Consider the following 12,989-nt stretch of genomic DNA (forward strand, 5'->3'; position numbering starts at 1 on the left):
AACTTTTTAAGCCCATTACTTGGGTGACGTTAGGCTGCAGTTAGTATACTGCAGAGTCTGAAGCATTTATACTCCACGTCAACCACTGTCTAGCTTAATTTAAAGGTTTGCAATATCAGATTTCATAGATATAATGTAACATTCTTTTGTAATATGCAAATTGCCTCTTCAGAGAAAAAGAGGACTTGAACTCTATAGCGCCACCTGTTGGAAGTAGCTGGTATGTCACTATCCACAAGGAGAAACCTTACCCCTTGTTCTTTTGTAAAATATCAAAATGTATATTATAGAAAAAAGTAACAACTGGAAGTCTATGAGACTATGTTCACATGCAGCGAAAAAAGCCTCGATTGGCAGTAAAAATGCTGAGTTCAAAACCCCTGTTTTTCAGCATTTTTGAAGTCTCTTTGCTGCATTTTTACAGTGTTTTTGGTTACTAGTTACATGTGTGTTTTAGCTAGAGTACATGTTTCATCAAATTTGTTTTATTCACCAAAATGGCATAAAAACACTGTGAAATACGCCATTGTGTTTTTTTTCACCGTTTTCTTCTTTCTATGGGTGAAAAAAAATGCTGCAATAATGCTGGCAGAGCTGACATGTTGCAGATATTAAAAAAAACGCTGCAGTTTTCCCATTCAGTCAGTTGAAATAAAAACAAGTGTGTGCATGAGATTTCTGAAATGTCATAGCTTTTGATGGTACTGTAAAAACAACTTTTAATTTGCATAAAAAAAGCTGAAAAAAAACAAAAACCCGCAATGTGTGAACCTAGCCTAAGAGGGAAGCAGTGTGCTATCTCTAGACAGAGCTCGTCCTGGGTCTGCAGCTTGTCTTATTGTGTCATTCAGATGCCACTGACCCTAGAGACTTAGGGACCCAAAGCTTGCGCCCTCGATCACACATCAAGGTTATATAGTCAATTATGATTGTATTATTTGGGCACATTAAAGGGAACCTATCACCCCGTTTTTTTCGGTATGAGATAAAAATACTGTTAAATAGGGCCTGAGCTGTGCATTACAATAGTGTAGTTTGTGGACCCCGATTCCCCACCTATGCTGCCGAAATACGTTACCAAAGTAGTCGTTTTCGCCTGTCAATCAGGCTGGTCAGGTCGGATGGGCGTGGTGTCTTCCCCCAGATCTTGCGTAGTTTTCCGTTGGTGGCGTAGTGGTGTGCGCATGCCCAAGGTCCCGAATCCTGCACAGGGGTGTGAAAATAGCAGCGATGTCCGTTATTCCATTGGTGATCGGTGGGCGCGGCAGCGGCGCTCTGCTGGCCGCGGCTTCAGGAAAATGGCCACGGGATGCCGCGCGTGCGCAGATGGCTATCGCGGCGGCCATTTTCCTGAAGCCGCGGCCAGCAGAGCGCCGCTTCTGCGCACGCGCGGCCAAAGCAAGATGGCCGCGCCCACCGATCACCAATGGAATAACGGACATCGCTGCTATTTTCACACCCCTGTGCAGGATTCGGGACCTTGGGCATGCGCACACCACTACGCCACCAACGGAAAACTACGCAATATCTGGGGGAAGACACCACGCCCATCCGACCTGACCAGCCTGATTGACAGGCGAAAACGACTACTTTGGTAACGTATTTCGGCAGCATAGGTGGGGAATCGGGGTCCACAAACTACACTATTGTAATGCACAGCTCAGGCCCTATTTAACAGTATTTTTATCTCATACGGAAAAAATGGGGTGACAGGTTCCCTTTAATGTGCTTGTTTTGTGGGACAATGAAAGAAGTACACAGCCGGCACTTGTATATAGCTTACTCTGCCTAAAATATTGGCAGAATAAATGCTGATTTATAAAGCGTGCCATACTCTTGCCTGCATAGTGCATATCTAGTATTGGTATATAGATCAGTTTTTGATCATTGCTTAAAAACACCACCAGCAACATACTGCAGAGCATAGGAAATGTCAAGTGTCTGTTCTTCAAATAACTACAATCAAAACTTGTGTGTATTTTTATTAGGCTGGAAAGGCACCTTGTTAGGAGTCTCTATGGCCACTGTAAATGCCATGATATCAGAGTACGGGAGTGATGTGAAGGACATCCTAGTAGTCCTGGGCCCATCTGTTGGACCGTGCTGCTTTACATTAACACAAGAGGAAGCCAAGGCCTTTTATGACATTGACCCCTACTGTGTCCGACAATTTGAGTCCCCTAATCCATATGTTGATATCAGAAGAGCAACACGGTAAGTCAATCCTTGTTTCTTGTATTCAAATTAACCGCATTGTTCAGATAAAGGTGATTTTCCTTAAAGGAAATTTGTCAGCAAGTTTTTGCTATTTAATCTGAGAGCAGCATGAGGTAGGGGCAGAGACCCTGAATCCAGAGATGTGTCACTTACTGGACTATGTGTTGCTGTTTCAATAAAATCAGTGTTTTATAAGCAGGAGATTATCATTATAGGACTAAGTGTCTTGTGCCTTCTAGTCACCTGTTCTGTGTAGCACCGCCCCTACCATTGATTGGCAGCTTTCTGCTAATGTACAGGGCAAAGAGAAAGCTGCCAATCAGTGGTGTGAGCCCAGAATTCAAGGAACTGCTAAATCTAAAGAGAAAACAGTGATTTTATCAAAACTGCACCAAGCAGCTCAGTAAATGACACATTGCTGGCTTCAGGGTCTCTGCCCCTACAGATAGATAACAACAAAAAATGGTCCTGCTCATCATTATGGCAGCCTTATTACACAGAACTGGAGGCTTCAGCTACTGTATATGGGAGTTTTAGAGCAGCACATGGTTATAATTCCCAAGAAAAGGGAGGATAGTGAAAATCTTATCCCACTCCCTCCCGATGTATAATGTAATGGTATATTTAACTCTCATGGAGGAACTTGGGTAGATGCACAAGGAATGACTAATGTTTTACTGCTTTATGCAGATAACTGAGTAAGGGTCCCTTTCCACTTGCGAGGAAAACGGATGCGTGCAATCCGATTAAAAATCGGATTGCACTCTGACCAATGTTATTTAATAGGTGGCTTTTCATTTGCGATTTTTTTCTCAGACGAAATCGGACTGAGAAAAATCTGGATCGGCTGAGAAAAAAATCGCAGCATGCTGCGTATTGCTGCGATTCTCGGACGAGACTCGCCAATGCAAGTCAATGGGTGCGAGAAAAAAATCGCACAGCACTCGCACCATGCGAGTTCTGTCCGATTATTACGCACCAGTGTCCTTTGAAAAGCCGGTAATTCAGCGCGGTGTACAGTAAAATCACACTGACAGGTTAGAATAGAGTAGATATATACACATAGAATAGGTATATATACATATATATGTCAGTGAGACACCTATATATGTATATTTATATTTAATGCAGCGCTAGATAGCATAAAAGCCCCTAATTCAATTGCCGGCTTTTTCCTTCTCCTTCACAAACCCGACATGATATGAGACATGGTTTACATACAGTAAACCATCTCATATCCCTTTTTTTATTACATATTCCTCTTCACTAATGTAACAAGTGTCTGTGTGCACAATTTGGGGGCTCTAGCTGTTAAATTAAAGGGTTAAATTGCGGAAAAAATTGGCGTGGGCTCCCGCGCAATTTTCTCCGCCAGAGTGGTAAAGCCAGTGACTGAGGGCAGATATTAATAGCCAGGAGAGGGTCCATGGTTATTGGCCCCCCCGTGGCTAAAAACATCTGCCCCCAGCCACCCCAGAAAAGGCACATCTGGAAGATGCGCCTATTCTGGCACTTGGCCACTCTCTTCCCACTCCCTGTAGCGGTGGGATATGGGGTAATGAAGGGTTAATGCCACCTTGCTATTGGAAGGTGACATTAAGCCAGATTAATAATGGAGAGGCGTCAATTATGTCACCTATCCATTATTAATCCAATTGTTGGAAAGGGTTAAAAAACACACACACACATGATTTAAAAGTATTTTAATGAAATAAACACAGCGGTTGTTGTAATAATTTATTGTTCTCGCAATCCATCAGGAACACCCTCGCTTGGAAAAAATAATAAACGCACAAGATACATACCTTCTGGTGAACCGTCTCGTCCCACGAAGTAATCCATCTGAAGGGGTTAACTAATATTACAGGCAGGAGCCCTGCAAATGCAGCTGTGCTCCGTGCTTGTAATTCCCCGGCGAATGAATGAAATGTAGGTCATTGACCTACATTTCCTTCAGTCGCGGTGATGCGCCCCCTGGTGGATGTCCTCATATGACCTGGAGCGTGGGAAAAAGTTCCCAGGCTGCAGTTCATGAGAACATCCAGCAGGGGCACATCACCGCGACTGAAGGAAATGTAGGTCAATGACCTACATTTCATTCATTCGCTGGGGAATTACAAGCACGGAGCACAGCTGCATTTGCAGGGCTCCTGCCTGTAATATTAGTTAACCCCTTCAGATGGATTACTTCGTGGGAGGAGACGGTTCACCAGAAGGTATGTATCTTGTGCGTTTATTATTTTTTCCAAGCGAGGGTGTTCCTGATGGATTGCGAGAACAATAAATTATTACAACAATCGCTGTGTTTATTGCATTAAAATACTTTTAAATCATGTGTGTGTGTGTTTTTTAACCCTTTCCAACAATTGGATTAATAATGGATAGGTGACATAATTGACGCCTCTCCATTATTAATCTGGCTTAATGTCACCTTCCAATAGCAAGGTGGCATTAACCCTTCATTACCCCATATCCCACCGCTACAGGGAGTGGGAAGAGAGTGGCCAAGTGCCAGAATAGGCGCATCTTCCAGATGTGCCTTTTCTGGGGTGGCTGGGGGCAGATGTTTTTAGCCACGGGGGGGCCAATAACCATGGACCCTCTCCTGGCTATTAATATCTGCCCTCAGTCACTGGCTTTACCACTCTGGCGGAGAAAATTGCGCGGGAGCCCACGCCAATTTTTTCCGCCATTTAACCCTTTATTTCAGCAGCTACAGCGGCCAAATTTTGCACATACACACTATTAACATTAGTAGTGTGGAATATGCAAAAAAACTGGGGATATGAGATGGTTTACTGTATGTAAACCATGTCTCATATCATGTCGGGTTTGTGCAGGAGAAGGAAAAAGCCGGCAATTGAATTAGGGGCTTTTATGCTATCTAGCGCTGCATTAAATATAAATATACATATATAGGTGTCTCACTGACATATATATATGTATATATACCTATTCTATGTGTATATATCTACTCTATTCTAACCTGTCAGTGTGATTTTACTGTACATGGCGCTGAATTGCCGGCTTTTCAAAGGACACTGGTGCATAAAAATCGGACAGCAATACGGATGTCATACTGATGTCATACGGATGGTGCGATTAAAAAATCGCATGGCACTCGCATGACACTCGCATGACAATCGCATACGTTCCATCCGTTTTTTCGGTCCAGATTACGGACCGTTTTTTATCTCGCAAGTGGAAAGGGACCCTTAGTAGGAAATACATTCGGAATGTTTCTGTATTTAACACTGACAAGTTTAAGCTCACTTCAGTGTCAGAAAACTGCTGTAAATGGGTCATGTACTAGAGGGGAGGAATCAGAATGCTATATTTTTAGCCAGTGTCAATAATTCACGTCCAAAGTTCTCCAGGGAAAAAATGTTTTATTGAGCTAAGAGAACATTGTTAAGTCTTCTGTGCTCAAAATTAAACTAAGGTTTGTGTTTCTCTTTCCTCTTTCCTACTACATCATGCTTTGTCTTTGGCGTTATTACTATTCATGTTTTAACATAGATTTTTTTAGATTTGATGTAGATCAGGTAAGCCAGGTGTTGGATGAGCAGGTCCTTTATTGTGCTGATTGGTAATGCCACAAGTTGGACATACACCGAATAAATATTCATGGTCTGTCCTAAAATTCTTTTAAAAGAGCCATGTTAATTATGTGTTTTTAAACTAAAGCCAAATAGATAAAGATAGCGAAAATAGTGGAGGAACTATGATGGTCTTGGAAGGGATATATATATATATATATATATATATATATACTGTATATACAGTGGGTAAGGAAAGTATTCAGACTCCTTTACATTTTTCATTCTTTGTTTCATTGCAGCCATTTGGTAAATTTAAATTTAAAAAACTTCATTTTTTCTCGTTAATGTACCCTATGCACCCCATCTTGACTGAAAAAAAAACAAAAATGTAGAAATTTTTGCAAATTTATTAAAAAAGAGAAACTGAAATATCACATGGTCATATGTATTCAGACCCTTTGCTCAGACACTCATATTTAAGTCACATGCTGTCCATTTCCATGTGATCCTCCTTGAGATGGTTCCATTCCTTCATTGGAGTCCAGCTGTGTTTAATTAAACTGATAGGACTTGATTTGGAAAGGCACACGCCTGTCTATATAAGACCTCACAGCTCACAGTGCATGTCAGACCAAATGAGAATCATGAGGTCAAAGGAACTGACCAAGGAGCTCAGAGACAGAATTGTGGCAAGGCACAGATCTGGCCAAGGTTACAAAAGAATTTCTGCAGTACTCAAGGTACCTAAGAGCACAGTGGACTCCACAATCCTTAGATTGAAGAAGTTTGGGATCACCAGAAGTCTTCCTAAACCTGGCCGTCCAGCCAAACTGAGCAATCGTGGGAGAAGAGCCTTGGTGAGAGAGGTAAAGAAGAACCCCAAGATCACTGTGGCTGAGCTCCAGAGATGCAGTAGGGAGATGGGAGAAAGTTCCACAAAGTCAACTATCACTGCAGCCCTCCACCAGTTGGGCCTTTATGGCAGAGTGGCTCGACGGAAGCCTCTCCTCAGTGCAAGACATATGAAAGCCCACATAGAGTTTGCTAAAAAACACTTGAAGGACTCCCAGAATATGAGAAATAAGATTCTCTGGTCTGATGAGATGAAGATAGACCTTTTTGGTGATAATTCTAAGCAGCATGTGTGGAGAAAACCAGGCACTGCTCCTCACCTGCCCAATACATTCCCAACAGTGAAACATAGTGGTGGCAGCATCATGCTATGGGGGTATTTTTCAGCTGCAGGAACAGGATGACTGCTTGCCAATGACAGAAACATGAATGCGGCCAATTAGATATCCTGGATGAAAATCTCTTCCAGAGTGCTCTGGACCTCAGACTACGCCTAAGATTCACAATGACTCTAAGCACACAGCTTAAATAACAAAGGAGAACAACTCTTTGACCATTTTTGACTGGCCCAGCCAGAGCCCTGACCTAAACCCAATTGTGCATCTCTGGAGAGACCTAAAAATGGCTGTCCACCAACGTTCACCATCCAACCTGATGGAACTGGGGAGGATCTGCAAAGAAGAAAGGCAGAGCATCCCCAAATCCAGGTGTGAAAACCTTGTTGCATCATTCCCAAGAAGACTCATGGCTGTACTAGATCAAAATGATGCTTCTACTCAATACTGAGCAAAGGGTCTGAATACTTACAGTATGACCATGTGATATTTTTCTTTTTTAATAAATTTGCAAAAATTTCTAAATTTCTGGGTTTTTTCAGTCAAGATGGGGTGCAGAATGTACATTAATGAGAAAAAATTAACTTTTTTGAATTTACCAAATGGCTGCAATGAAACAAAGAGTAAAAAATTTAAAGGGGTCTAAATACTTTCCGTACCCACTGTATATACAGTATATAAAATTTCCAAATTGTTGAGAACCCCAAATAAACCCTCACTAGAAGACGACAAAATGTAACTTTTATTTCTATTAATTAAATTATATACAAAGGGTATAAAACATTTTGTCCCTAATCTGTCTCACAAGTCTGCAGTTAATTTATGCAGTATTCCTGCTAATTTATATTTATAAAGTGTACTAGATGGTGGCCCGATTCTAATGTATCAGGAATTCTAGAATATGTAGGTAGTATATAGCACAAGCTACGTACTATATTGCACAGTGACGTAGTATATAACACAACCGACGTAGTATCTAACATAGCTACGTAGTATATAACAGAGCTACGTAGTATGTAACACAGCTTACGTAGTATATAGCAGAGCTACGTAGTATATAACACAGCCACGTAGTATATAACATAGCCACGTAGTGTATTGCACAGGTATGTAGTATATTGGTCAGCGACGTAGTATATAGCAGAGCCACGTAGTATATAACATAGCCACGTAGTATATTGCACAGTCGACGTAGTATATAACAGAACCGACACAGCCACAAAGTATATTGTACAGCTACGTAGTATATAACACAGAGCACGTAGTAGTATATTGCACAGCCACGTAGTATATTGGACAGTCATGTTGTATATTGCACAGTCACGTTGTATATTGCCCAGCTACATAGTATATAGCACAGAGATGTAGTATATAACAGAGCCCACGCAGTATGTAACACAGCTTACATAGTATATAGCAATGTGGGCACTATATGCGTGGTTAAAAAAGACTTAAAATAAAATATAAACATATACTCACCTTCCGAAGACCCCTTGAAGTCCAGGCGCCTGTGTGCCGTGCACGCGGCAGCTTCAGGTCCCAGGGTTGGTATGAGCACAGGACCTGTGATGACGTCACGGTCACATGACCGTGACGTCATGGCAGGTCCTTCTTGCATAGCATCCTTGGCACCGGAACCTGCCGCTTGCACTGCCGAGGACAGCGCGCGACGTCGGATGGTGAGAATAACCTTTTTTTATTATTATTATTTGTAACATTAGATCTTTTTACTATTGATGCTGCATACGCAGCATCAATAGTAAAAAGTTGGCCACACAGGGTTAATAGCTGCGTTAACGGAGTGCGTTACACCGTGGTCCATTAACGCTGGCATTAACCCTGTGTGAGCGCTCAGCGCTGACTGCAGGGCAGTAAAGCAGCGGCCATTTCGCTGCCAGACTATGGCTGTTGCTGATTGGTCGTGGCAATGGTTGTGGGCGTTTTGCCACGACCAATCAGCGACTTGGATGTCCATGACAGACAGAGGCCACGACCAATGAATATCCGTAACAGACAGACAGACAGACAGACAGAAGGACAGACATAAAGACGGAAGTGACCCTTAGACAATTATATAGTAGACAGCACCCAATATGCTAATACATATTGGCAGAATAGGACAACAAATTTTAGCGGCCCGCACAGAGCTGCACATGTGCTGTTTTGGGCAAAGTGCTCCCCCTGCAACTCAAGTCTTCTGCGACTGACATCATTATGTTACTAGAGCACAATACGAGGTACACAGAAACAATTAAATTATCAAGTATGTATTGTACGAAATGCGGAGGGGCTAATAATAATAATGGGGAATTTTTTTCCCCATGGTGGAGTTACTCTTTGCCACATGGGTTTTTTTTGCCTTCCCCTGGATCAACATGTTAGGGCATGTTAGGTTAGGCTATGGGTTGAACTAGATGGACTTACAGTCTTCCTTCAACCTTAATAACTATGTAACTAAATGGGCTAACCAAGCAATGCCACTCCTGTGATAAGAGGTGGACTACAAACAGTTTCCTTTCAACCCTAATTCATACTGATCAACTTTAAAGTAAAGCTAATATAAACTGAATGGTCTCGTTCATCTGATTTTGTTTCTTCTTCTTTTTTCCCCCTGAAGAATCCTCCTGGAACGTGGTGGTATTTTACCACATAATATTCAGGATGATACCATAGAAGACAAGAGTCAAAATATCACACTCTGCACCTCCTGCCACCCGGACAAATTTTTTTCCCATGTTCGGGATGGGAATAATTTTGGCACACAAATCTGTTTCATATCTATAAAGTAGTGGCTGTCTCCATAATCAGAAGGACTAAAGATACACAATTTCATTATAAGCTAAAAGCTATATACCTTCTACTATGCAACCTGTTTGTGTACAGTGTACTTCCATTAATCTGTATATACAGTTTGTAGATACATATATGTATATATATTATAAAGATGTATGTAAACGCATGATTGCTAGATCCCACATGTGGCCTTCAGGAGAATCAAAGAAATTGAAAAGTCACTCAGAGCAATCCCTGTGGACGCTATCTAAAGTTATTTGTGCAGTAGGTCAACAAAATCAGAAGTGTCTGGATGTTAATGGTGAACAGTTTCAGCACCTAACATGATTGCAGAAGTCACACATCACTTACAGCTCTCTCTCACTCTCTCTCTCTCTCTCTCGCTCATTATATATGTATGGAGCAATATATGTGGCTCATTATTCTGTATGGAGCATTATATGGGGCTCATTATTCTATATGGAGCCATATATGGTGCTCATTATTCTGTATGGAGCACTATATGGGGCCTGTTATTCTGTATGGAGCAATATATAGGGCCCATTATTCTGTATGGAGCATTATATGGGGCTCATTATTCTGTATGGAGCAATATATAGGGCTCATTATTCTGCATGGAGCAATATATACAGTGGGGAAAAAAAGTATTTAGGCAGCAACCAATTGTGCAAGTTCTCCCACTTAAAAAGATGAGAGAGGCCTGTAATTGACATCATAGGTAGACCACAATTATGAGAGTCAAAATGAGAAAACAAATTCAGAAAATCACCTTGTCTTATTTGGCAAGATATATTTTGAAAATTTGCAAATTATGGTGGAAAATAAGTATTTGGTCATTAACAAAAGTTCATCTCAATATTTTGTTATATATCCTTTGTTGGCAATGACCGTGGCCAAATGTTTTCTGTAAGTCTTCACAAGGTTGGCACACACTGTTGGTGGTATGTTGGCCCATTCCTCCATGCAGATCTCCTCTAGAGCAGTGATGTTTTGGGCCTGTCGATGTGCAACATGGACTTTCAACTCCCTCCAAAGGTTTTCTAAGGGGTTGAGATCTGGAAACTGGCTAGGCCACTCCAGGACCTTCAAATGCTTCTTACAAATCCCCTCCTTCGTTTCCTTGGTGGTGTGCTTGGTATAATTAGCATGCTAAAAGACCCATCCATGTTGCATCTTCAATGCCTTTTCTGGCGGAAGGAGGTTTGCTCTCAAAATGTCAAGATACATGGCCCCATTCATTCTTTCATGTACATGGATCAGTTGTCCTGGTCCCTTTGCAGAGAAACAGCCCCAAAGCATGATGTTGCCACCCCTATGCTTCACAGTAGGTATGGTGTTCTTTGGATGCAACCCAGCATTCTGTCTCCTCCAAACACAAGGAGTTTTGTTTCTACCAAACAGTTCTATTTTGGATTCATCAAACCATATGACATTCTCCCAATACTCTTCTGGATAATCCAAATGCTCTATAGCAAGCTTCAGGCTGGCGCGGACATGTACTGGCTTAAGCAGGGGGACACATCTGGCACTGCAGGATCTGAGTCCCTGGTGACATAGTGTGTTACTGTTGGTAGCCTTTGTTATGGTGGTCCCATCTCTAGGCAAGTCATTCACTAGGTCCCTCGTGTGGTTTGGGGATTTTTGCTCACCGTTCTTGTGATCATTTTGACCCCACGGGGTGAGATCTTGTGTGGAGCCCCAGATAGAGGTAGATTATTAGTGGTCTTGTATGTCTTCCATTTTCTTATTATTGCTCCCACAGTTTATTTAATCACATCACATTGCTTGCCTATTGCAGATTCAGTCTTGCCAGTCTGGTGCAGGGCTACAATTTTGTTTCTGGTGTCCTTCGACAGCTCTTTGGTCTTCACCATAGTGGAGTTTGGAGTGTGACTGTTTAAGGCTGTGGACAGTTGTCTTTTATACTGATAACAAGTTCAAACAGGTGCCATTACTACAGGTAATGAGGGAGGACAGAGGAGCCTCTTAAAGAAGAAGTTACAGGTCTGTGAGAGCCAGAAATCTTGCATGTTTTTAGGTGACCAAATACTTATTTTCCACCATATTTTTGCAAAATAAATCTTGCCAAATCAGACAAGGTGATTTTCTGGATTTGTTTTCTCATTTTGACTCTCATAGTTGTGGTCTATCTATGATGTCAATTACAGGCATCTCTCATCTTTTTAAGTGGGAGAACTTGCACAATTGCTCACTGAATAAATACTTTTTCCCCACTAAAGGGTTGATTATTTTGTATGGAGCACTATATGGAACTCATTATTCTGTGTGGAGCAATATATGTGGCTCATTATTTTGTATAGAGCACTATGTGGTGACTATAATACTGTATGGAGGATTATACTGTCTGGTTTCTGAGCTACTGTAGAATGTACAATAGAGATCACTCAAGTAATATAAGAAGTAAGTGAAATCTTTTACATTGTACTATACGTATATTTCTCTGCTGTATCTGTGCATTATGTATTGTGGTACTTGTTAAAGGGGCCCACTGACAACCTGGAACTATATAGATACATATGTATATATGTATGTATATATATCTATATCAATATATATATATATATATCTATATCAATATATATATATATATATATATATATATACTGTATATCCACTAGTTGGAAAATTATTCAGCTGAAATGATTCATAAATAGACAGGGAGTTGTTCAAAGTTCATAAAGTGCAAAGTAATAATACAGTCTCTACACTGACATAAAACAAGAAAGTTAACAGTATTTATAGTGTTCTAATAAAAGTCTGAAATCACTCTATTTTTTTTTTGCTTGCTAATATAGCACTATTAATTTTCAGTGCATTTTACCATCTGTCCCTATTGGTGCTCACAATATAAATGTCCTATCGGTATGTCTTTGGCTTTTAGGAGGAAATCATAGTACACCCATACAAACGTTGTCCTGAATGGGATTTGAACCCAGGAGCCCAGCGCTTCTAGCATAAAGTGCCAACCACTGTGCTGTCCTGCATATAACTGAAGACTTCTGAACCCTTACATCATGTGTGCTGCACGTTGTCAGGATTCTCTGGTATTGCCGGCAAGAGTGAGCAGTCACGCAATTTGCATTCTTCAGACCACATTCTGAGTAGACGTGTTCAGCCTCACTCAATACAAGTGAATGGAATGAGGCCGAGCATGGGATTCAGAAGTCCGCAGTCACATAGAGTGAATGCAGACTTTTAACATAAGGCAATATATCCCTTTTAATGAACT

General features: G+C 41.2%; 1 protein-coding gene across 2 annotated transcripts in view; it reads left to right on the forward strand.

The window, feature by feature from the left end:
* The window catches only part of LACC1 (laccase domain containing 1), a 31,699-nt gene extending 21,260 nt beyond the window's left edge, over positions 1–10,439 (forward strand). Inside the window, exons 5-6 of one of the 2 annotated variants that reach the window (XM_077297349.1) lie at positions 1,989–2,214; positions 9,564–10,438. In XM_077297349.1, the coding sequence (XP_077153464.1) occupies positions 1,989–2,214; positions 9,564–9,735 (398 nt within the window). In that variant the 3' untranslated portion in view covers positions 9,736–10,438. Of the gene's footprint in view, positions 1–1,988; positions 2,215–9,563 lie in introns of both variants that reach the window. The other variant, XM_077297348.1, reaches the window with a different exon arrangement.
* Positions 10,440–12,989: the final 2,550 nt, after the last annotated feature.

Source organism: Ranitomeya variabilis, chromosome 3 (assembly GCF_051348905.1).
Source record: "Ranitomeya variabilis isolate aRanVar5 chromosome 3, aRanVar5.hap1, whole genome shotgun sequence".
NCBI classification, from domain to species: domain Eukaryota; kingdom Metazoa; phylum Chordata; class Amphibia; order Anura; family Dendrobatidae; genus Ranitomeya; species Ranitomeya variabilis.